This window comes from Cydia pomonella, chromosome 23 (assembly GCF_033807575.1).
Source record: "Cydia pomonella isolate Wapato2018A chromosome 23, ilCydPomo1, whole genome shotgun sequence".
NCBI lineage: Eukaryota > Metazoa > Arthropoda > Insecta > Lepidoptera > Tortricidae > Cydia > Cydia pomonella.
In genome coordinates this window covers 7,472,307-7,497,285 of record NC_084725.1, presented here as the reverse complement: position 1 = coordinate 7,497,285, position 24,979 = coordinate 7,472,307, and the positions used below count along the sequence as shown (strand labels likewise).

Here is a 24,979-nt window from a genome sequence, read left to right as displayed (position 1 = left end):
CATTATAAAACGTTGTGCCTCCAAAATATGGATAATAACAATAATTTTTTGGCGTCACTTTGAAGAGGTCTCACTTCCTAGGAATGTATCGCACCGGGACTTTTTATCTGATAAAACATTCTTCATATTTAGCGGTCCTTAATTTATTTCGTGTCTTTTTCTGCGTTTTTTTTAAACATTTTGATATTCACAGAACACTGTAAACGGAACGAGTAAAATGTGAAATAAAACTAACTAAAGGTAAAAACATGTCATAAAAATACCCAAAGGTAAATAACTATCTAATTGTAATAATCGAATTGTGTTGCGAATCTTATGACTTCTGAGAATTTTCTTAAATCTTTATTATCGGCGGAAGAATGGTCGTACGCACAAATAATATTAATATTACACACATTTGTGTCATCATTTAGTCCACTTTTCGAATAAATAATTAACTATACTTACTTTTGACATATTTTTGAATTGTATTTATACAGGCTCGATTGTTTTGTGATTTTAGAACGAGTGATGTTATGAATGTTAGTATGAAATTAATACTTCGATATGAACGTATGCGCACAAGTGCCGTATGTCATTATCTAAAATTAAATTTTATTTTCTAAGATTAGTTAAGTAGGACCGTTTAAACTGATTGTATACTTTCATTACATCTAGTTTGTGATATCGTAATAATCATACGTTCTCTAGAAAGAAGCATTATAATATTGGGAGCCATATTTTCGATGTCGACTTCTCTTGGATCTTTTCTAAAATCAAATGGATTAAAAGTATTAAACCAGAATAAACATACTAAACTATCTTACAATCACAAACTAAATGTTATATGTTATGTGTAATACAACTGTTCGCCTTCGGGTATCAATTGTATCCTGTGCAAACTATGTGCCTAGTGAGCAAAATTTTCAATAATAAAAAGTAATTTATTACATGATTTTTATTTCTTTACAAAACATTTCTGCTGGTCGGCTACACGAGTAGTTTCACTTAGTTCTAATGACTTGTCCCTTATTTTCACTCTGCTGTATAATATTAAGAAGACACTACACACATTTATTTAGACATTTGAGTGTATATAAAGTACCTATGAATGTCTATATCGGTGGCACGCTCTGTAGCTTAAATCGCTCTTCGTTTTAAATTGTGGCTATGATATACAGGTGTGCAGTGATTTGAAAATGAGATTCTGTAAAAAAATAGCACATTAAATTAAAATATCAGGTAAAATAATAAGCAGAACATTTTCGGAATTATATTTATTACTAAAAGCAATAAATAGACTGAAGATAAACTCTATTCATAAATTAACAAAAATCTATTTAACTTTACACATAATATTCATAATATTTTGGCATCACAGTATTTCCAAAATTTTACTATATTTTAAAATGAATACGCATCGCGCCCAGTACACGAGACCTCTCGGCCTATAAAAATGTGAAACCAGTTTTTCAACGATAGCCCACAGTGTAACAAGAACACACAATCAAGAATTTTTTTTCTAGGGACTGCCCGTAGTGTTGTGCCTCAAGAGTCTTAAAGACTCGGTAAAATTTCTAATTATTATAGAAGCCTCGACTTTTAAAAATACTCGATCGAGGTACACAACATTATAACCCACCCTCTTGACTTGCGTGCGTTGCGTGCGTCACAATGAGGTACCGCGATCCAACTCGATATATATTATTGTAGTTACAAAAATTGGCTAGAGATGTCGCTGCATTACATTATTTATAGAAATCATAATATTTAAAAAGTAAGAGAAGTTCAAAATGTGAGACTGGTGCTAAACGATTATTATAAGGCGAATTTACTTGCATGCGTTGCCATTGGTAACACGATGTATCTTTGAATTTAGTTATTTTATAGTATATTCTTCGCACCAAGCAAATAAAAATAATTGAAGTATTTCCCTATGGTATTGAAATTAATTTTGATATTTCAGGCGAAATTTATTATCACGAAAGGTCTCTGATTACAATAGCCTTTTAGGACAACTATTTTCATTAATATAAATCGTATTCAATTTAAGCTAAAATGGTAAAATTACCTTATTTAGGTCACTGAGCTATATTAAACGGCCTGAAATATAGTCTAACAAACCCTATTGTCAGCAGAAAAAGGTGGCTAATAAATAAAAAATAGGGATTCGAAGATTCAATCTCATAGAAATTACGAATTTTGCGAATTTTCTACGGACAAAATAGGTTTGCTTGGGCCTTACGAGAATAGACAAATGCTTTCCAATCATATAAAACGATATAACTTTATACTACGCCTATTTAATGACGTACCGTCTAAAATAATAGCTTTATCGTAAAATAGTAGGTATACGTTTAGTCGTTTATGATCGGTGCGCTATAATGTAGATTAGTGAGTTGTGATAAGTATGAATTTAACGCTATAGTTATTACTTTACTAAATACAGCGGGACAATGCTAGTAATCTAAAATCTCGTGTTCATGGAAAAAGCCTAATAGCAGAGGAAGGGATACACAAATTATTTTAAAGAAATAAAATGCATTTGCAGCGAGAAGTAATCAGGTTATAGGTGGCAACTTATTCTTGTTTCTACAATAAGAATGCAGTTTAAAATCTTTATCGTCCGACTACCCAGTAATTTTAATTGAAATCCATTTTTGTGATGCGTGTACATTATAAGTTATAACGCCATCTAGTGAGCTCGCTGAGCGTTTCGAAATAGATCACATAAAAAAGAAACCTTTATAAGTTTTATCTCTTACTACAGTATACTTGCATTGTCCCACGGTAAGATTATATTTATTTAAAGATTAGTTGTGGCCACCGTCCAAGCACCCATAAGAACAAATAACATCCTTGTGACACACCGCACACTTGTGTGCACTTAACACATCCACAATACAAAAAAAACATTAAGACACCAATTTAAACTCTTATAGGCGGGAAATAAATTGCTATTGTCGAGGGAGTAAAGGCAACTGGTAGTCTTATTAAAGTATAAAAGTTGCAAGAAAATGAACCATTTGCTGTGTGTATTCTGTGAAGTTTAGTTGTTGTTTTACACGACACCGCAACGATTATTTTAATTTAAAGCCAATTCCAAAAGTCATTGTCGAAATCGAGTGCTCCCCCATTGACCCCAACTAACATAATTCCCGCCCACAACACGTAAGTGTAACACGGCTCCTCTCCCTGAGTATATACTGTATGATATTACTTAAAGGTATGACCGACGCATCATGTTACCAATATACCTACATATACAATGTGACATGTGTCATAGAATTCCATACATTGTAACCAGCCGTGCTACTTTACGTGTCTGGTGTGTATTGGCTTATCACCTCCGGCTATTGACGATTAAGGCAAGGTATTCGATTCTGCTTAAACCATATCTACCCTATAAAATTCAACGCTATAAAACATCCAACTTATTTAAAACCCAATGGCAGGTTACATTTTTGAACACTTCAACGATAAACCGTCCAAATTCATTTGTAACATTTATAGGTAACTTTTCAAGTTGCTATATCATGAAAATGTTACAAAAACATTTGGTAAACTATCACCTATCACGATAGCTGTAAAACTCTATTGATACAATATTCTAACAAGTAACCATACCACCGCTATTATTTTTAACATTTTATTTTCGCTCTTATTGAATCGATAACAATGGCTGAACATAATATTACATATTAACAGTAATGTAACCCAAATTGTTAGTGAAATACAAATTACTGTATACGTCTCCTTAGATCTATAGAAGCTTACAGGAAGGAAGGGCCAACACGTCTAAAGCAGAATACCCCTATCTAATAAAAATGTACTTAAAGTTTACATTCTATCCATCCGCCAATCGCCTTTCGTTTCAAAACCGCGGAGTGATGCTATTGGTCGCCTTCACGGACTGCGCCGTAGCTTGGAGAAAAAACTGGAAAAATTACACAAAATAAGGCTTAACTCGACTAATTAGTGGTTCCCAACCAATTCACAATTAACCACTTCGATTATACTAGATACCTACTAAAATCTCAGTTGAATTGGCCAATTATTATCCAATCCAATCCTGGCAAATTGGGTCACTGGAACTGTTAGTATCTTGGATATAGAACCAAAATTAGAAAAAAACAAAAGTTTTATTAACATTTGTTGTTCGTGGTATCATTTATTTGAAAACTACTGAGGTTCTCACGAAACACCTGTTGGGAACCACTGCAAGAAAACGCAAATAAAAATGCAAAGGAATCGAAATAAAACTTACCGATAGTGATTGTGCTAATGCAAACGTAGCTGTGCGTGAAAATGTGACATGCTAAAGGAATAAATAACTGCAAAGTAAACTATTCTTTTTCTTTATTGCAGACATCAGAATCTGACCAGTGGCAGTAAGAATGAGGATATCACTATTATAACAGGTGGCACCAACAGAACGCCTGATACTTTGTGATGCTGTGGTTTGTTGAAAACTATTAATATATAATTGTTAATTTTGTCCGTCTATAGTATTTCAATTGCTTGTGGTATTCAATAAAAAAAAATAACTTTCGTTTTCACAAATTGTTTCCCGTTCATGATAATTTATTTTGCAGTTTTAGCAATGACTATGTGCCGTGCGGACATTAGAGCAAATTAATATTAAGGCTATAAATAAAAACACAAGGGACTGTTCGAGAATCGTCTCATATAATATCTTAAATTATGTAACAACTTACAGAGAGACATCGCGCGTTCGCGCTGCCATTTTAAATTAATAATTCTCTCGAAAGTATGTAACAGCGGAATAAACACGCTTTGTGACATAAAAGCGCCATATGTAACGTTATTTGCGAATCTTAACGTATATACATGTTAAAAGTGAGATTGAATAAATAGAAATATACTAGCAGATCTACGATTAGGCGAAAATATTCGATCTGTGTAACATGCTTCCAAAAACTGTACAAAAAATCTGTGCAAAAAAAATCTAGTAAAAATCGTAAATTATACATAACAAATACTTATTTAATGTATAGAGTAAAATGCAAGTCCACTGATTAAAACTTATATAAATTAATTACAAAACAATTGTAACAAATTATACAAAGCAAATCGATCGTTAATTGTAAATTTCTTGATTTATTTTTAAATAAATTAAATGGTACAAAACAAAATAGGCAAGATGATCTGTACATTTGTAAAAAAAAAAAAATGCAAAAGCATAGTCTAAATTAAAATATAGGAATTACAAATACAAGTCACATCAAATACGATGATTTCTTTGAAATCGAAGTGCGATAATTAATATTAATATATTAAAATTTCACGATAAGTAGATAAAATAGAACTTGACTGAATCTCTTTTAAATTTCACTGAAATAATGTCACTTATTGCTCCTACAACTATGAAAATAATTACTGCAATGGTTTTCGAGCCTTAACTCGAAGCGTTTAGGTTCAATTTTGTTCATCGTAGTAACTACAAGCAGTTTGTAGGGCTACTCATGTCACCACCGGATTGCTGGCGAATAAACCACATCGAAACTTGACGCAGCGTATTGCGATCAAACCTAAGCGGATGTTTGATTTAACAACCCACATCACATAGTGACCCTGCAAGGATTTGAGTCGGGAGATTTTTTAATTTAGCCCTTCATAAGGGTGTCAGCAATCATGCAAAATTGAACCCTATCACTTTGAAACAAAGTTCAAAATCATGTAGGAAATATATACCCTCTGCCATAAGGGTCTTTAAAAAAACACTTATGACGTCAACGTGTAAGCTTCGATGTGGTCGACCTTTATTGTATGTATACTAACGTGTACTTTTGAACCGAAAGAGTATTTCATTTCATAACACTTATTTTGTATATGGCCAGCATTCCAGTGTGACAGGGCACACATAACAACAATAAATACTAAACAACTATAAGTGTATCATACATCGTTCGTCGCCGCAGTTACTTCCGTCCTTTTTTCTTTAGCTTCGGTATCCTGTAAGCGTGCGTGGTTATGGTTAGGTGAGTGTATTGGTACATCAAAAACTGTGAAACTTGCAACTTTCAAACACAATGAATTTAATTTATTTGTGTTGCCGTTTTTTTAGTACTGTTTGATAAGTAGGTAGTTCGAAATCGAAAGAAAATTAAATAAGACACCCACGATGAAATTCTTGAACTTTAGGAAATTTAACATTTTTTGTTAGTTTCACAGTTTTTATTAAGAATCGTGAATTTATTGTATGCAGACTAGGTATCTGGCTTATTTTTGGGCTGGGCTTTTCTGGCTTGAATGCAATGGCGTTTCATGGAATTAGTCATGTGATATAGTGCCATTGTTATATACATTTGTACATTCGTAGCGGGCTAAATGTTATCTTGCAATGACTGTTGGGAAATATCAACTAAATATCATCAACACCAATATATATGTTCATGACTATGTTGGCTTATCTTTGTCAAAATTACAAGGCAATTTCGATGTAACTGATGTGTTTAAAAATTAAACAGCATTCTAGGCTAAGAGGAGAGGTTTTCTGATCAAAATATACTCATACATTTTCAATTGATTGAATTGATATGACTTAATTGAACAATCAGATAATGTATTACAATGGATTATTCGTACAGCCAGCATCAAATATTCTGTAGCACCCAGAACACCAAATATATCGTAACACATCTTTATTCCCATAGGCTTAAAGATGTGTTACGATATATTTGGTGTTATGGTATTTGATGCTGACTGTACAACGGATGCTACGGTAATCTTCAAAAAAATCTACATACAATTTCGTTCTACTTTGTGGAAAGTGAAATGATGATAATTCGAATTCGGAATTGTTTATTGTACTTCTTCGATCTAGTCTAGTTGTTGGGCTATTTTGTTCAATTAGAAAAAGATAAGCCAAAGATAAAATATAGGTGTCAAATTGATGTACATAATATAACATGTGTGACTGAAAGCGTCTTACCCTGAGCCCTTTTTGTGTGGTGAGGGCGAGGACTGCGCTTTCTCCGATTCTAATAATTTTGTGCTGGAATCCTTCATGAAACCTGTGAAAAGTAAAATAAAATACAACACTAATGTAACAAAACATTTACTACATTAATGTAGTAAAAAATAACTGCACCTATAATTAAATAATATCTGGGAGACCGAGTTAAGACCTAGCTAGATCAATTTTTCACTCCCGACAACCAACATATAGCAAATCTCATCGAAATTGTTACAGCCGTTTCCGAGATCCCTAATATATCGTCAAGGTGACAAGCAAAACTCACTAATTACCATATATATACACAAGTATTGCTCGTTTAAAGGTAACATTTCGCAATTACGTTTATAACCTTCGAGCAACGCCGGGAAGGGAGACGGCATTCATATTATTTCCCCTCTGCCGAAGCATAGGTACAACTGTACCTATGGCGGTGCATGTTGTGACTCGTACGTACACAAAAGAACATCGAGGTTTGCAACATTTGTCTCTGACGTTTGTCATTTTCTATGTCTTTGTGTCGTCTTTACAGATTGGATTTTGTACGAGTATGTAGTGAGTGAGAAGTGCGACTGTGCACGTTTCCCCCCGCAAAAAATGACAGACTGATTTGCTCGGTATAATATCGCTTGGGCTCCTCCCTTCCGACATGTCGGAAGCCGGTGTTGAAGTTTATAGAACAATAAAACTATAGAAAAGAACAGCAAAAATGATTTAAAACTCACCTTTGCCTGAAGATCCAAATACAGAGTTGCCCAAATCGTTAAGACTGCTCGTAAATTTATCCGTTTCGTTGACCACCGCGTCCGTCACCGCCTGTCCTCCCTCCTTCGCGCCCTCCTTCACCCCCTCGAGCCTCTCACTAACATCCTCTAGCCTCTCCGCCGCCGCACCCTTAGTAACCTCCAACCTCTGCTTTGCAGCCCCTTTCACATCCTCCAACTGGTTTTCAGCCGACACTTGGAAGCCCTCAAAAGACTCCTTCATATCACCGAATAGCTCCTTAGAATTATTCTCGAAACTTTGCGTCGAACTTTGAACACCACCCAAGAATTCCTTCGCCGAATCATCCAAGCTATCAAACGTGTTTCCAGCAGAACTTTGGAAGCTATAGAGCGTGTCTTGCGCAGAATTTTCCAAACCGTGAACGTCATCTCTGAAATCAGCATAAGTATCTCTGGTGGAACTCTGCAAATCTTCCCATTGGTCTTTCGCGTCGCTCACTTTGTCCTTAGCTGAACTTTCGACTCTATCGAAAGTACTTAAGGCCGAGTCTTGAACGTGGTCGAACGCGTTTTTAGACGTCTGCTGTAGATCGCCAACCTTGTCGCTTGCGGCGTTTTGGATGTGTTGTAGTTCATCGTGCCCTTGCTTTTGTAGGTCGTCGAATTTATTTGACAGATTTGCTTGTAATTCTGTTTTTTTGTCAGCAGCGGCGTTGATTGTATCTTCGGCTGATTTCTTGATTTGTTCAGTGGTTTGTTCGGCGGTTTGTCTTATTCTGTCCATTTCTGATTCTGTAACATTTTGTACTTGTGCTTTCTTGTCATGGATAGCATTTTCTATAGATTCCTTTTTGTCGTGCATTGTGTTTCCTAGTTCTGATGCTTTGTTTTGTAGTGCATGCTTGGCTTCATCTGTTTTGTCCTGAATGGCTGACCCAACATCATGCGCTTTATTATGAACTGCATTTGAAACTTCTTGCGTTTTGTCGTGAACAGCTTGACCGAATTCGTGAGCAGCATGTGAAACTTCTTCCTTCTTATCATGTATAGCTGAGCCAACTTCGTGCGCCTTATCACGAACAGCAGTCGAAACGTCTTGTGTTTTGTCATGAACAGCCTGGCCGAATTCGTGGGCAGCCTGTGAACCCTGTTCCTTCTTATCATGGATAGCTGAGCCAACTTCGTGCGCCTTATCATGAACAGCATTCGAAAAGTCTTGTGTTTTGTCGTTAACAGCCTGGCCGAATTCGTGGGCAGCGTGTGAAACCTGTTCCTTCTTATCATGGATAGCTGAGCCAACTCCGTGCGCCTTATCACGAACAACAGTCGAAACGTCTTGTGTTTTGTCATGAACAGCCTGGCCGAATTCGTGGGCAGCCTGTGAAACCTGTTCCTTCTTATCATGGATAGCTGAGCCAACTTCGTGCGCCTTATCATGAACAGCAGTCGAAACGTCTTGTGTTTTATTGTGAACAGCTTGGCCGAATTCGTGGGCAGCCTGTGAAACCTGTTCCTTCTTATCATGGATAGCTGAGCCAACTTCGTGTGCCTTATCATGAACAGCAGTCGAAAAGTCTTGTGTTTTGTCGTGAACAGCCTGGCCGAATTCGTCGGCAGCGTGTGAAACCTGTTCCTTCTTATCATGGATTGCTGAGCCAACTTGGTGTGTCTTATCGTGAATAGCCTGTGAAACCCCTTCTTTCTTATCGTGAATGGCCGAACCAACTTCGTGAGCCTTATCATGAACAGCTTGGCCGAATTCGTGAGCAGCGTATTCTGCCTCTTGCTTCTTATTGTGAATAGCCGTGTTTACTTCGTTAGCCTTGTCATGCACCGCACTAGAAACCTCCTGCGTCTTATCGTGAATAGCTTTGCCAACCTCTTCTGCCTTGTCGTGGATTGCTTCCTTTTTGTCATGAATAGCCTGCCCGACTTCTTTCTTTTTATCACTAATAGATTTGCCAACCTGTTCCGTAGTATCTTGGACAGCGTTAGCGATTTCTTCCTTTTTGTCATTTACAGCTTTACCGACCTCTTCTTTCTTGTCGTGGATGGCCTGACTTACCTCTTGTGTTTTACTGTGGATAGCATCACCGACTTCATGGGCCGCATGTTTAACTTCTTCCTTTTTGTCATGTGCCGCTTTTTGTAGTTCATCTTTCTTATCATGAACGGCCTTTTCAGCTTCCTTAGCTTTTTCGTTTACATTTTCAGCTAAGCGGTTAGCGCCATCTTTTAGTTCCTCGTGTTTATGTTCCACAGCTTCCTTGATTTCATCTTTTTTAGCCGACGCTTCATCTAACAAATTGTTAGCTGCATCTTTTCCTTCAGCAACTTTTCCTTTCACTTCCTTTTCAATTTTTTCTTTCTCACCGAAAATGTTGCTTACTAGGCCAGTAATAAAGCTCTTGCCTTCCTTCTTAGCTTTCTTAGCTTCTTTTTTCGCTTTGTCCTTTTCTTTTCCAGCTTTGGACTTAAGATCTGCAGCGGTATCTTCGGCTTTTTCTTTAGCGCTGTCTATCGATTCACCAAGGTCGTGTAATTTTTCGTTCGTTTTGTCTTTTATATTATCGGCAGTTTCTTTAGCACCTGCTTTAAGTTCCTGAGCTTTGTGGTTAACATTATCTTGTACTGCGTGGAAGGTGTCGCTGACAGCATTGGCGCCTTCTTTCGCCTTTTGTCCGATTTGTGACATCTGCTCATGTCCCCTATTCTTTATCTCTTCCGCTTGTTCTTGCGCAAGGAAATCCAATGTATGAGCTTTGTTTATCAAATTATTTTTAGTATCTCCTACAGCAAAAGCGACATTCTCATAAGCATCGTATGTTGAGGACTTAAGGTTGTCAAATTCGTTGTCAATATTCGACTCAGCAGCCGCAGCCTTAGCGTTAATGTCATCGTGAGCTATATGCGCGGATTCCACGAGCTTGTTAACACCGTCTTCAGTTGCGTGTTTGGCATCATTAGCGTGATCCTTAGCACTCTTTATGAAGTTTTCTTCTTTGATGATTAAATCGTCTTTTAATTCAGAGACTTGACGATGCAACTTCTCTTTTTCTTGTCCCAACTTAGCAGCACCTTCATCCACATTGCTTTGTACTTTGTCACCAACGTCATGTAACTTTTCATGTGCGGCGAATTTAGCTTGCTCAATTTGGTCGAGTAAGGTAGAGGTTTCTTCGTGACTATGTTTGGGTCCCTTGGGGCCATCGCAGCATACTGTAGGGTAAGCGAAGGGATCTTTCTTGGGGATTTGCATGGGGGTTTCTACCGGCTGCATGTTAGCATATTGCTCGTACACTTCTTCGGTAATATTTTGTAAGTTTGCCGGTCTATCTTCATCGACAACTAGACGGGTTGTGTACACTTCACTGTTGAGATCTTCCTCCTTTTCCTTTTGGTGAGGTTTCGTTTTGAGATCCTTGAATATATCATCGACTTTTTCAAGTAGATCTTCGCTTATGAGTCTAGGGGCAGGTTTGGGTGGTGTCTTTTCTTTTTCTTCGGGTTTAGGAGTCTTTTCTTTCTGTTGTTTAGGCGGGCTCTTATCCTTATCTTCTCGTTTTGGTGAGTTTTTGTCTTTCTTTTGTTTCGGTGGGCTTTTTTCTTTGGACTCTCTAGGTTTGGGTTTGGGGGAGTCTTTGTCGTCCTCGTCCTGGCTGTGGCTGAAGACGTGTTTGACCTTGTCGGCGAGGCCGCCGAGGAAGCCCTCCTTCTTCTTGCCCTTCTCCTTGTCGCCTTTTTCGAGGGTGTTCATGGGAGTTTTGTCCTCATCGGAGTCGAACGTGGCTTTGACTTTGTTTGAGTCGACATGATTGGTGTCACCGTTGGCTGTAACACGATTCCTTTTTTAGTAACTAATTATTTTAAAATAACAGTGATAGTGTCCTGATTTTTACTATATTTTGAATTAAATAATCTGAAGAAAATGAAACAAATATCAAGTTACAATAGTAAATAATACGTACGTTGTGGCTTGATGACGGTATCTTCGGAGTCCTTGGTAGGATATTTCACGTCGCCATTCGTTATAATTAAATCCTGCGTAGAATAAAAAAATATTTTGTACTATTATGAAATTAATTTCTATTTAGAATGCTCTTCATTAGAACGAAACGGTATGATGTCCTTAGCATTATTATGAATTTATCAACATTTATATGTTACGCAAAAGATATTTTAATAGGACAGCATGCAAAAGAGAGATAAAGATTTTCAAAATAAAATCTTTGATTACAGGTAGACTAAAAAACCACGAGACTCGTAATAAGGGCAGTTGCGTGGAGTATAGAGCTCTAATCGTAGGATGATTTATATAATCGAGTTGTTGACTTACGTCGTCCGTGTGCCCATTAAGCGGCGGCGGCGGCGGCGGCGCGATGGGCCCGTGGTGGTGGTGGTCCCAGCTGTGGAAGCTCAGCTCGTCCTTCAGGGCGTCGAAACCTGCACACAAGTATTTCAATTAAAAAATATATGTATATTTTTGTTTCTACTGAATCGCAAATCAGTTTTTTGGCAGACGAGGCTCCAGGTAACAAATGCAGATATTTATAAGCTGTACCACAGCAGATGTATTTGTTTAGCTCGTGCAAAGTTTAACATAATTACTACCTATTCGAAGTATGCCGACAAAATCCGAAAATTCCCGATAACAATAATGATATGAATTTCATGTAATCACGGTTGGGTTTAAGACTTTGGGTGTTCTTCGATCGCTGTTGGTTTTTTTAACGTTTTAACGGTACTTATCTCAGTTTTAGTTTATCGAGAATTTCCAACCAGAAACATATTGTTGTTAGAAGGTAAGAGTACACACGCAGCAACGCTCCTGCAGTAACAGAGTCGCCGAAATCCATGCCAAATGGCGACGAGAACAAAAACGGAACACGTCGCGAGCGTGGACGGTTAGGTAACCACCCTTACACTAGCGTCTCCCGGGCGTCGGCGTCACTATGGCTGCTGCTCGACGCAACGTTGGCGCAACTGCGCAGCGACGCCATTTTCCATAGCGCTTACTAGACGCCGACGCTCAAAAGAGTCTAATGTGCGGCCCTAAGTTCGAAAAAATTCTGTGAAGTTTCTGGCCGCCGCCGACATCTCGGCGTACACACGCAGCGGGCACCTCGCGCACTCACCGGACTGGTCGAGGTTGAGGCAGTCGGCCTGGCTCTTGCCGGCGCGCGGCGCCCTCCTCTCCGGCAGCTCCACGTCCAGCACGCACGCCGGCGTCTGGGACTGCTCGCCCTTCGGCACCTGGAATCGTCGTCACGAAATTAAGTCGTCAATCGTTACTATCTAGCAAACGCATATCCATAATTAAAAATTTATCGAAACGACAGATGCAAATAAAAAGTCACGTGATAATTTATATTCTGGGCAAATTACTTCACGCACCCTTTTGCCTTTTGGACGCCAATGACGGATATATCCGCACCGTAGGTCCAACGCCGACGACGGATTAATCCGTCGCGGACCACAGAGCAACAGAGACCGACGTAAATATGCACAAAGTTCAATTTCAGTTTTGACACTTCGGTCACGTGACGTGATAGCTTTTGTGTTTGACTCGGCGTCAAAAAGGTTAAACACCAAGCTCTTTTGCTATCCCCTACATTTAGAGTTAGTCTTATTGTGGCCTAAATCAAAACTTAATTATAAACTGATAACATTTGAAGTGGTAACACTTTATGTCAATAAATCGGGGACTCCCGATATGTCTCCTACAGTTCACTCGAGGTCCGTATTGTTTAAACTAACCTTAGGTTCGTTCATGAAGTAAATACGTCCGGAGGAGCTCTCCTCGGGGTGCTTCACTCGCACCGGGAACTCCACGCGGTTGTCTTTGAATGCCTGTGTAAAATAATCACAGAAATGTACCAGACACAAAGCCACACAAGTGTTATCAAGGAAGATTAAGGGACTCGCAAAATTCTTCATTGAAATTTTTAATTGATAGACGTATCCTACTAATAATAAATATAAATGTGTACGTTTGCATGTTTAAATAGAGTAAAGAATGCCTCATGGCATTAAGTCCGCCTTTTGTACTATAAAGTTTTCTTTTGTGCAATATATGTTAATGTGCAATGGATTTCGGGATGAGGGGGCGGTACGAGAGTACTAAGGGGTCCTCCCTTGGGAGGTGGATCAATTTTTGTGCGAACTAAATCGCAATAACTGGCATGGGATATTTAAACCGGAAACACGAGCTAGCAGCATAGACCAGCACCGTTCGTACTGATAGTTGGTTCAGAGAAACTAAATATTCTGTATTACACACCTCGAACTTGAACATGGGCTGGGAGCCGGACTTGGTGACGGGCACCAGGTTCCCGCTGAACTCCAGGTACACCTCCTTGCTGTCCAGGAACTTGACTGACGTCGAGTGCGCCACCTCCGTGTAGTGCTCCTGGCGGAGAACAAATAATTATTCATTAATTTTGGCAATAGATATATTGCCTATATGCTCTTTTAATTGTTTTAAAATTAACAAACCTCATTGAAAAAAGTTTTTTTATTAGCTTCATACTAAGAGACCATAGTTTGCACTCATAATAACCTGACTTACCTCACAATCAGTTATTCAAAAGTGAACTTGTTCATTTATCTATTTGGATTTTTTTGTACAAATAAAAAGTTGAATGTGGCCTTAAGGTTTGATGAGATTTTTAATTACTAATGACACAGAGAACAAATGAATAAATAATACCACTGCTATTACAATCCAACCTACAATGAGTAATAGTGTCATATCATCGAGTTCTTATAACAAATGTATTAAACACTTTACGCTCAATATGAATGATAAATCATTTAAATATGAATTTTTGGTTGATATTAAACCTATTAGTGTTTTATAGGGCAAGTTAATGCATTTGCATATTACCTTAGTTCAGGAAATGTCTAGTATAATATTCACGTAACTCATCTGACGCCATTGATTCTTTCGAGTAGTTTAATTGACATAATGACATAATTTTATTGTGACACTTTTGGTATTTTGCCTATAATTAATATTATATTATCGGCACATTTATTTGTCAAACGAATGGAAACGTACTAGAAAACATACATTACTTCATTTATTAGTAATCTTGTTTTTTTTTTTATTAGCAAAAGTGGAAGAATTCACTGACTATTAGTAACGGAGCATCCATAAATAAGTACATAGATTTAAATATTTTTAGAAGAAAAATCTCATTTGGTAGCATGAACACACCTAGTAAAATTGTTTGCTTTGGTCATATTTATGTATAACAACGTCATATATTTGACTAACGCCATGCTTCCAAATGATTTATATAGGAAAGAGCAAGTTCCATCCAGGGTATATAGTTCGTGTCATCCACGATGACGCGCAGATTTGTCAAATCTAACCTTTAATAACACGATAATATGAGTCAAGGCGCGCGTCCTCGTGAATGACAAAATCTATACTCAAGAACTTCGGACCCAGGGATAGTTCAGTGGTGGGCAAACATAGGGGGCTAGAAAGTTTAAGACTTTTCAGAAGAGGGCCAGAATTGCTACAAAAATGCATTTTGTTTTGAAACCGTTAATTAGTCTAGCTGGCTCCTTTACTTATGCATCTATTATTTTACTTTATAATATGTAAGACTGGAGTCAAAATGCGATTATTGCGGGCCATATACAAATTATTTCGAAGGATCGCCAGCGGGCCGGAGCTGGCCGGCGGGCCGTACTTTGCCCATCACTGGTATAGTTCTACCAAGGCTGGGTTGTCTGGGCGGATAGAGACAATAAACGTAGGAATTAATTGGTTCACGAATATAGTCACGAAATCTTAGTACAAACCTGTTTAAACTTGTAAACATACCTGCTGCAGCAGAGTCTCGTACGCGTATCTATCGGTGATGTACAGCACCAGCAGCCTGCCTTCCAGCGCGTCCAGCCGCTTGCCCAGCACCACGATGCGGACCTCGAAGGGCACCAACAACATCTCCCTGCGTTTTACAATAATATAAATTGGAGAAAGTAATCTTATTTTCATTAATAAGAGAATTGAAAATCTAGAGGTACTAGTTTCTACCCGCGAGTTTCTCCTCTTTTTTTTGTTTGTCTGTGATTGATAAAACGTGCCTCAAACTATCTCTAAACCCATCAACATCGGTTCAGTGATTTAAGCGTGAAGGGGTAACAGACAGCTGTCTGTCTGTCTGTTAGTCTGTTACCCCTTCACGCTTAAATCACTGAACCGATGTTGATGGGTTTAGAGATAGTTTGAGGCACGTTTTATCAATCTCGTCACGTTTTATCTATCGTCTGTACAAACAGTCTACTTACTATTAGTAGAGATTCTATTGCCAAGGGTCTGAATCTGGTCTGTAATAAAAGAGGTTTCCTAGTCTTAATAACTTAGATGCACTGTAGTAAAAATGTAAACGTTACTTACTTATAAAGTTCCGTCGCTAGCTTGGTGGCATCGCTGACGTTTTGACAGTTCATCAACCAGAACCTGAAATTAAGTGATAATATTACATCTCTGTCAATAAGCAGTATTTTAGGTAAATGACAATATATTCAGCTAAGAAAAAACTTGAAGAAAAAAAGTTTAACATCAGCACAGCATTCCAACGGCTGACGAGGTGGTGGTAGGGCATGTTTTACAATGTCCAAGTAAAGTCCTGAATAAGCCACTTATCTGACGAATAAAGTCATCGTTGGCGTTTCGCAATATTGGTAGATAAATATCTTTAAACGGTAGTTTTATCTGGCTTTATTTGCATATTGTGAAACAGGCCCTTAGTTGTGCATAGCAGTAAGAAAACTCCAGTGGCGTATATGCAGGGACTTATTTAAACCGCGCATCATATAACGCAGCAGTTGGAGAATTTATGTAGATTGTGCACCTTTAGTTGTTGACATAAGATTTGGTTTCTCTTGACAAACGTACCTGGCCGAGACGGTAGTAGTGAACGATCCGCAGTCATCAGTAACAGTCAATGGCGTGGAACCAGTGACGTCCTCCCATACGGCGCGCGCCTGTCCACCCATGATGGAACACAGCAGTCGGAGGGTTGAGGTGGATTGCTTGTCGTGGGGTCCATTCTGGAAGATTATTAAAAGTTAAGGTAATTAATTGAAATAAAATATAATTGAGATAAAAAAAAATGGAGAATGAATGTGAATTTGCCATAATTGTTAAAATGCACGGGAAGAAAAGAAATCTGGAATTTCCTGGATTTAACGGGCATCAGTAATGAACTTTAAAGGGCTGTCACAATAGATCACTACCTGGTCGACGTGGCACTCGAAGGCCCACAAACCGGAATAATAATAATAATAACCGGGGCTTGCCCTTGGGTGCACTGCTATAGTGTGAACAGGGATAATCGTCGGTTGGTGTCACATTACTTTTAGAGTAAATTGTCTTATTACAAGGGGCCTCTACGTGTTGGCTTCGGCCCCACGAACGCCTTCAAAATGCCCGGGACCCCATGGTCCCGAGAATTTGTAAAAGACATACAAATAATAATAATAATAAAATGCACGGGATCAAACAGAGATAGATCAGAGCATTTTACCTAACCATGTAACCATGTACCTCGGTCTTGGGCAGCGGGGACGTGAGCGTGATGGAGCGATGGAACTTCCTCCGGCGCGGCTCCACGGTGATGACGGGCGCCACGGCCACGTGTCTGGGCAGCGCGCGCCGGCACAGGGCAGCTGGTGCACCGATGTATGTAGATATTGTATGTACCTCGGTCTTGGGCAGCGGGGACGTGAGCGTGATGGAGCGATGGAACTTCCTCCGGCGCGGCTCCACGGTGATGACGGGCGCCACGGCCACGTGTCTGGGCAGCGCGCGCCGGCACAGGGCAGCTGGTGCACCGATGTATGTAGATATTGTATGTACCTCGGTCTTGGGCAGCGGGGACGTGAGCGTGATGGAGCGATGGAACTTCCTCCGGCGCGGCTCCACGGTGATGACGGGCGCCACGGCCACGTGTCTGGGCAGCGCGCGCCGGCACAGGGCAGCTGGTGCACCGATGTATGTAGATATTGTATGTACCTCGGTCTTGGGCAGCGGGGACGTGAGCGTGATGGAGCGATGGAACTTCCTCCGGCGCGGCTCCACGGTGATGACGGGCGCCACGGCCACGTGTCTGGGCAGCGCGCGCCGGCACAGGGCAGCTGGTGCACCGATGTATGTAGATATTGTATGTACCTCGGTCTTGGGCAGCGGGGACGTGAGCGTGATGGAGCGATGGAACTTCCTCCGGCGCGGCTCCACGGTGATGACGGGCGCCACGGCCACGTGTCTGGGCAGCGCGCGCCGGCACAGGGCAGCTGGTGCACCGATGTATGTAGATATTGTATGTACCTCGGTCTTGGGCAGCGGGGACGTGAGCGTGATGGAGCGATGGAACTTCCTCCGGCGCGGCTCCACGGTGATGACGGGCGCCACGGCCACGTGTCTGGGCAGCGCGCGCCGGCACAGGGCAGCTGGTGCACCGATGTATGTAGATATTGTATGTACCTCGGTCTTGGGCAGCGGGGACGTGAGCGTGATGGAGCGATGGAACTTCCTCCGGCGCGGCTCCACGGTGATGACGGGCGCCACGGCCACGTGTCTGGGCAGCGCGCGCCGGCACAGGGCAGCTGGTGCACCGATGTATGTAGATATTGTATGTACCTCGGTCTTGGGCAGCGGGGACGTGAGCGTGATGGAGCGATGGAACTTCCTCCGGCGCGGCTCCACGGTGATGACGGGCGCCACGGCCACGTGTCTGGGCAGCGCGCGCCGGCACAGGGCAGCTGGTGCACCGATGTATGTAGATATTGTATGTACCTCGGTCTTGGGCAGCGGGGACGTGAGCGTGATGGAGCGATGGAACTTCCTCCGGCGCGGCTCCACGGTGATGACGGGCGCCACGGCCACGTGTCTGGGCAGCGCGCGCCGGCACAGGGCAGCTGGTGCACCGATGTATGTAGATATTGTATGTACCTCGGTCTTGGGCAGCGGGGACGTGAGCGTGATGGAGCGATGGAACTTCCTCCGGCGCGGCTCCACGGTGATGACGGGCGCCACGGCCACGTGTCTGGGCAGCGCGCGCCGGCACAGGGCAGCTGGTGCACCGATGTATGTAGATATTGTATGTACCTCGGTCTTGGGCAGCGGGGACGTGAGCGTGATGGAGCGATGGAACTTCCTCCGGCGCGGCTCCACGGTGATGACGGGCGCCACGGCCACGTGTCTGGGCAGCGCGCGCCGGCACAGGGCAGCTGGTGCACCGATGTATGTAGATATTGTATGTACCTCGGTCTTGGGCAGCGGGGACGTGAGCGTGATGGAGCGATGGAACTTCCTCCGGCGCGGCTCCACGGTGATGACGGGCGCCACGGCCACGTGTCTGGGCAGCGCGCGCCGGCACAGGGCAGCTGGTGCACCGATGTATGTAGATATTGTATGTACCTCGGTCTTGGGCAGCGGGGACGTGAGCGTGATGGAGCGATGGAACTTCCTCCGGCGCGGCTCCACGGTGATGACGGGCGCCACGGCCACGTGTCTGGGCAGCGCGCGCCGGCACAGGGCAGCTGGTGCACCGATGTATGTAGATATTGTATGTACCTCGGTCTTGGGCAGCGGGGACGTGAGCGTGATGGAGCGATGGAACTTCCTCCGGCGCGGCTCCACGGTGATGACGGGCGCCACGGCCACGTGTCTGGGCAGCGCGCGCCGGCACAGGGCAGCTGGTGCACCGATGTATGTAGATATTGTATGTACCTCGGTCTTGGGCAGCGGGGACGTGAGCGTGATGGAGCGATGGAACTTCCTCCGGCGCGGCTCCACGGTGATGACGGGCGCCACGGCCACGTGTCTGGGCAGCGCGCGCCGGCACAGGGCAGCTGGTGCACCGATGTATGTAGATATTGTATGTACCTCGGTCTTGGGCAGCGGGGACGTGAGCGTGATGGAGCGATGGAACTTCCTCCGGCGCGGCTCCACGGTGATGACGGGCGCCACGGCCACGTGTCTGGGCAGCGCGCGCCGGCACAGGGCAGCTGGTGCACCGATGTATGTAGATATTGTATGTACCTCGGTCTTGGGCAGCGGGGACGTGAGCGTGATGGAGCGATGGAACTTCCTCCGGCGCGGCTCCACGGTGATGACGGGCGCCACGGCCACGTGTCTGGGCAGCGCGCGCCGGCACAGGGCAGCTGGTGCACCGATGTATGTAGATATTGTATGTACCTCGGTCTTGGGCAGCGGGGACGTGAGCGTGATGGAGCGATGGAACTTCCTCCGGCGCGGCTCCACGGTGATGACGGGCGCCACGGCCACGTGTCTGGGCAGCGCGCGCCGGCACAGGGCAGCTGGTGCACCGATGTATGTAGATATTGTATGTACCTCGGTCTTGGGCAGCGGGGACGTGAGCGTGATGGAGCGATGGAACTTCCTCCGGCGCGGCTCCACGGTGATGACGGGCGCCACGGCCACGTGTCTGGGCAGCGCGCGCCGGCACAGGGCAGCTGGTGCACCGATGTATGTAGATATTGTATGTACCTCGGTCTTGGGCAGCGGGGACGTGAGCGTGATGGAGCGATGGAACTTCCTCCGGCGCGGCTCCACGGTGATGACGGGCGCCACGGCCACGTGTCTGGGCAGCGCGCGCCGGCACAGGGCAGCTGGTGCACCGATGTATGTAGATATTGTATGTACCTCGGTCTTGGGCAGCGGGGACGTGAGCGTGATGGAGCGATGGAACTTCCTCCGGCGCGGCTCCACGGTGATGACGGGCGCCACGGCCACGTGTCTGGGCAGCGCGCGCCGGCACAGCGCCGCCGGGGCTCCGTGCGCCTGCACGCCCACGCGGATGCGTTTTGTGAGCGCTTGCGGAGGGAACAGCGCTTGGACCTGAAAGAAAATTATAATCAATTATTAACTATTTTATCTACCCTTAACTATTCTATCTATATAAAAAACCCTCTATGATACCTTCAAAATCCGTAAATAATGGCCAAAATTACGATAAACTGTTTTGTTACAACAAATTTCTTATCTGTGAAAATGTTGTAATTGCCTCATTATTACTACATCAAAATCGACATTCAAATTTGGATCATCTCTGAAAAATAAAGCAATTAGATTTGACCTCTATTCTAATATCAGTCGAGATGCCTTTTTGTTCGAAATGAAATGTCAATTTTACAAATCTCGCATGTTAGTTTGTATCGAATGATACAGAAATAGGCCCAATAGGAAAACTACGGATGCGTGACATGCGTGAAAAAAGTTTTCATTTACCGCCATTTGACGTGCGGTATTGTTGTTTTTAACGTAACTATAGCAAAAGAGCAACGATGCCCCAATGTTGGCTTTAATTTGGGTTAGTGAATATATAATTCAAAGTTTATAATATGTCTGTAGATAAAATAGTGTATATAACTGTACATAATTAGGCATTAAAACACTCGTGTGGTCCTTCAAACAAATCTTGTCCATATGACAAACGACAAAGTGAAACGTTTCACCGGCCGCGGTCACATATTAATATTTCAGTTTAATTATGTCAAGTAATTCTAATTTCAAATAATTCTTCTCTGGTGAATGGCTCGTCGTTCTCGCCTGTTTTATCAGATGTTAGCTAATTTCCCGCTAAGTGTCGCTTGTCTGTGTCTAGGTACCTGCGGTATACGTGGAGTAGTTTATAATATGTACCTGTGGTATATGTGAGCTGGACACAGTGCCTCCCTCGGGCCCGATGATGTGCACTTCTTGTCGTACGCGGGATACGACAGCCAAGTAATGCGGGAAGTCGCAAGTGATTATTCTGGTCACTCGTTCGCCATTTTCGCCCAATGTTTCGCCAGAAGTGCCGTGTTCAAGTCGCTCGCGATGCAACGCTTCCTATGATATAAAAGAAAAAAAAAACATTTTACTAATTGATTCTAATTCGGAGTAAACGTCAACATATTACAACATAAAGAATATGTCGGCGACCGTAAAATAACGATTCTAAAATTGCTCTTATAAAAAATTGTAAGCGATTTTGTTTCTTTATGCGTACGCGTGTAAACTCAAAAAAAATAATTTTCCTGCTAATTAATCCTGGTTAGATCAATTTGTCGTCTTTCTGAAGTGAGACAATTAAATCAACTTTCAGGTTAACTCGAAAACTGCAAACAAAGTATTTAAAATTCGTCTTGGAAGATTAAAAAATAACTACAATTAAGTACGACCAATATAAGTTTCATAAATTGAAATTATGTTCTACCATCGTAATTAAATTAAATTACGTACCTGTATCATAGGGTTGTCATTATTGTGCAGGTAGTGGTCCTGCCACGTGTCGCCGGTGTCTGATCGTAGGATGACGATCTCGCGCTCTTTGCACGATGATGTGAAGATAGGCACCTCGATTATTACTGGCCTGCAAAACAAATACTCATAGATATAACTTCTCGGATAAATGATCTATTTTAAATGAACTTTAAGGTAGTTTTTCTGCTGAAAGTTTAGACCCCCTGGGTGTAATTAGTCTTGTTTATCAAAACTTTTAACTTATATCAAAAACTAGTTCTGAAAAACATAATGTTAGCGTGCAACTTAAATAAAATAATATAAAAGATTCATTTGTTGTTAAGATTCATAACTCGGAAATTACATTATTAATTGCCTTTTTCGCACTATGCGAGGGACGTAGTAGTAGCTATTGACCAATGAAAATGAGTAAGGCCTCGGCCATTGGTTGAAGCCACACATATTTACACACCCAAGTGGCGAGCGTTCAGCGGAGAATATCTGGCGCAGGTAGAGTGGTAGGCGGCGTCATAGTTAGCTCCGCATATAACACAGAACGCCCTGCCATGCTACAACGACTCGAACGTCCAACAAGAACGTACGAAAGTACAATGATGTCGGCATACTTACGCCAAGAACTTGGCGCCCTGCGGCTGCAGCTCCAGCAGGCGCGACGCCAGCGCCTCGCCCTCCATGAGCGGCGGCGGCGCCGCGGCCGGCGCGCGTCGCGTCGCCGCTCTGCAACAACCACTGCCGTTAGCTCTCGATACTAAACTAAAAATAAAAACTAACATAACAACAAACAATAGTACATTGTAGGAGAGGCCGGAAAACCGCTCATAGATGTACAAGTGAGTTTGAGAATGGAAAAATATGGTTTCGGCGACGAATCGCACAACCGCGGTAATCTCTCTTTCTCTCTCTCTCTCTCTCTTGTTAAGAAAGAATTGAAGAATCTTAGAGTAAATAAAGCTATAGCCGATCAAACAACTTTTCCAGTAGAAAATGGCGCGTAATACAAATGGAAATTTATATGGGACGATAACCCTTCGCGCCAGCATTTTTTAAATTTGCCGCTTTTTTCTACTGACGGAAATGGCTTGACAGACTATATATGCCCCCTTAAGGTGAGCAATTATGATGAAAGTGCCGCAACTAGGTAGCCTTCGGTACAATAGCTCAGTTATTGTACTTTCCTAAAGCTGGCCATACTCACTATGGTATGCCTGTGCAGTTTTATCAACTGCACAGGTAAAACGGAGCGTGTGTGGCATTCACCTGTGCACTTTCCTATTCAGCTTTAACTGTGCAGTTGAACTGTACAGGCAAAACTGCGCAGGCATACCCTAGTGGTTATGGCCAGCTAAAATATGGCATACTTATTCCACAACGTGGGCAATCTAAGTGGCTAAGTATAACAAACTTACAGTGCATTTCTGACTATATTCAAAGATTTTTTTTTTATAGTAGCTGCAATTACTTTATAACGATATCATCAGCTCTAATCCGAAGAGATGGCTACATACGTTTCTACAAAAATATACGACCACAATACGCAATACTCGAAACCAATAAGCCGATTGATATTTCCGTTCGAACTTCCACGTAATTTCCCAATCAACATAACCTTCATCGTTCCCATTAGACATTTGTTGAAACGCTAGCTAATAATAAACAAACAATGCATTAGCATATGAATCACACGCCGAATCATTGTAGTTTTGGGTGTCTGCCATGTAAAAACGTTTGTTTTGTAAACGCTAAAATGTTTCTTGATAACTTTAATTAGCTCGGTTGCAAATCAACAATTGCAAACAACACGTGATATGGTTGGTCATCTTCTAATAATGGCTATGTGCAAAGTACTAGGCGTTTCGAGCGCGCTGAATATTGCTTTGATGCAGTTGGTAGCATGGAGTTTGACTGTCATTATGTGACCGCGGCCGGCAAAACATCCCACTTTGTCGCTTTCCATTTCGGGAGAAAACGGTTTCCACTTCCTAAATCTTAACAAATCACTTTGATGTCGATCGCTTCAGCATAATATATCCTAGGTTTTCGCTTTTTTTGTATTGTAAATTTTGAAAAAAAATAGGAAAACCTATAAACATATATTTTCATTGTGTCAGTAACATACTAAAGAATCCTGGAGAATGGAAATTATTTAGAAGTATGTATGCATGTATCTTTATGTATGAACGAAGTAAGTGGTATACTTCCCTCTTAATACGGCAAATCCATCAATGTAACATTTACAAAGCAGCAATATCAACTAAAAAAAGATAAACTGTTTTAGCTTCTTATAAGAATCACGATCAGATAATGTTTATCGTAACACCAAGTTTTTGTGTTACAGGCACCGAGTATACGAGTTATATAAATCGGTTGTTAAATTCAATACAAAGATATCTTAAGTACAATCCGTTCAATTCGCAGAGTAATTTAACAATCCCGCTGCAGCAGATTTGCAATAGAATTTCACAATACAATATCCATGCACGTGATACGTACTGCGCAGCTAGTTTACAATGACATCCTATTGACAACAGGTACCAAAGTACCCTCCCGGCTAGTAGGTAACTTGATTGGTTGAGTACCTCTGAACTGACTGCCTATTCTGAAAGTGTTTACTAGAGTGTTTCCTTTTTAGTTTTGTCCGATCGACTTAACAAAGTAATAGGCTGACCGCAAAACACGTTAGTAAAAAGTCGTTGGAACTATCTTGAAGGTCCAAGGGATTATCAACTCTATCAAAATGAACAATGGATTACAAGTCAAATAATAGATAAAACCACCCTTGCGCCGCCACGCGCCCAATCATTTTTAGGTACTCGAGCTGACGCGTGGCGGCGCATCTGTGGCGCTATTATATGAGCTGCTGGAGCTGAGTGAATCAGCGGAGCGATGAGCGAAATAAAAATGCACCAATAGCGCAAAGGGGAGCGGAGAATTCTATGCAATTCTATTGGTGGAGGTGGTGGTGGTGGTGGTGGTGTGAGTGTACAGGCAGCCGGGAACGACACACAGTTA

General features: G+C 42.0%; 1 protein-coding gene across 1 annotated transcript in view; it reads right to left on the bottom strand.

Annotated features, from left to right (window-relative positions):
• Positions 1 to 1,241: 1,241 nt before the first annotated feature.
• The window catches only part of LOC133530585 (uncharacterized), a 246,171-nt gene continuing 222,433 nt past the window's right edge, over positions 1,242 to 24,979 (bottom strand). The window contains exons 21-36 of the mRNA XM_061868550.1: positions 22,580 to 22,687; positions 21,950 to 22,079; positions 21,368 to 21,556; positions 17,249 to 20,563; positions 16,598 to 16,752; positions 16,097 to 16,159; positions 15,521 to 15,647; positions 13,964 to 14,092; positions 13,441 to 13,533; positions 12,819 to 12,936; positions 12,020 to 12,126; positions 11,652 to 11,724; positions 9,488 to 11,514; positions 7,684 to 9,367; positions 6,935 to 7,016; positions 1,242 to 3,916 (exon numbers count right to left, since the gene is read on the bottom strand). Coding sequence (XP_061724534.1) covers positions 3,886 to 3,916; positions 6,935 to 7,016; positions 7,684 to 9,367; positions 9,488 to 11,514; positions 11,652 to 11,724; positions 12,020 to 12,126; positions 12,819 to 12,936; positions 13,441 to 13,533; positions 13,964 to 14,092; positions 15,521 to 15,647; positions 16,097 to 16,159; positions 16,598 to 16,752; positions 17,249 to 20,563; positions 21,368 to 21,556; positions 21,950 to 22,079; positions 22,580 to 22,687 — 8,431 coding nt within the window. The 3' untranslated portion in view covers positions 1,242 to 3,885. The remainder of the gene's footprint in view (positions 3,917 to 6,934; positions 7,017 to 7,683; positions 9,368 to 9,487; positions 11,515 to 11,651; positions 11,725 to 12,019; positions 12,127 to 12,818; positions 12,937 to 13,440; positions 13,534 to 13,963; positions 14,093 to 15,520; positions 15,648 to 16,096; positions 16,160 to 16,597; positions 16,753 to 17,248; positions 20,564 to 21,367; positions 21,557 to 21,949; positions 22,080 to 22,579; positions 22,688 to 24,979) is intronic.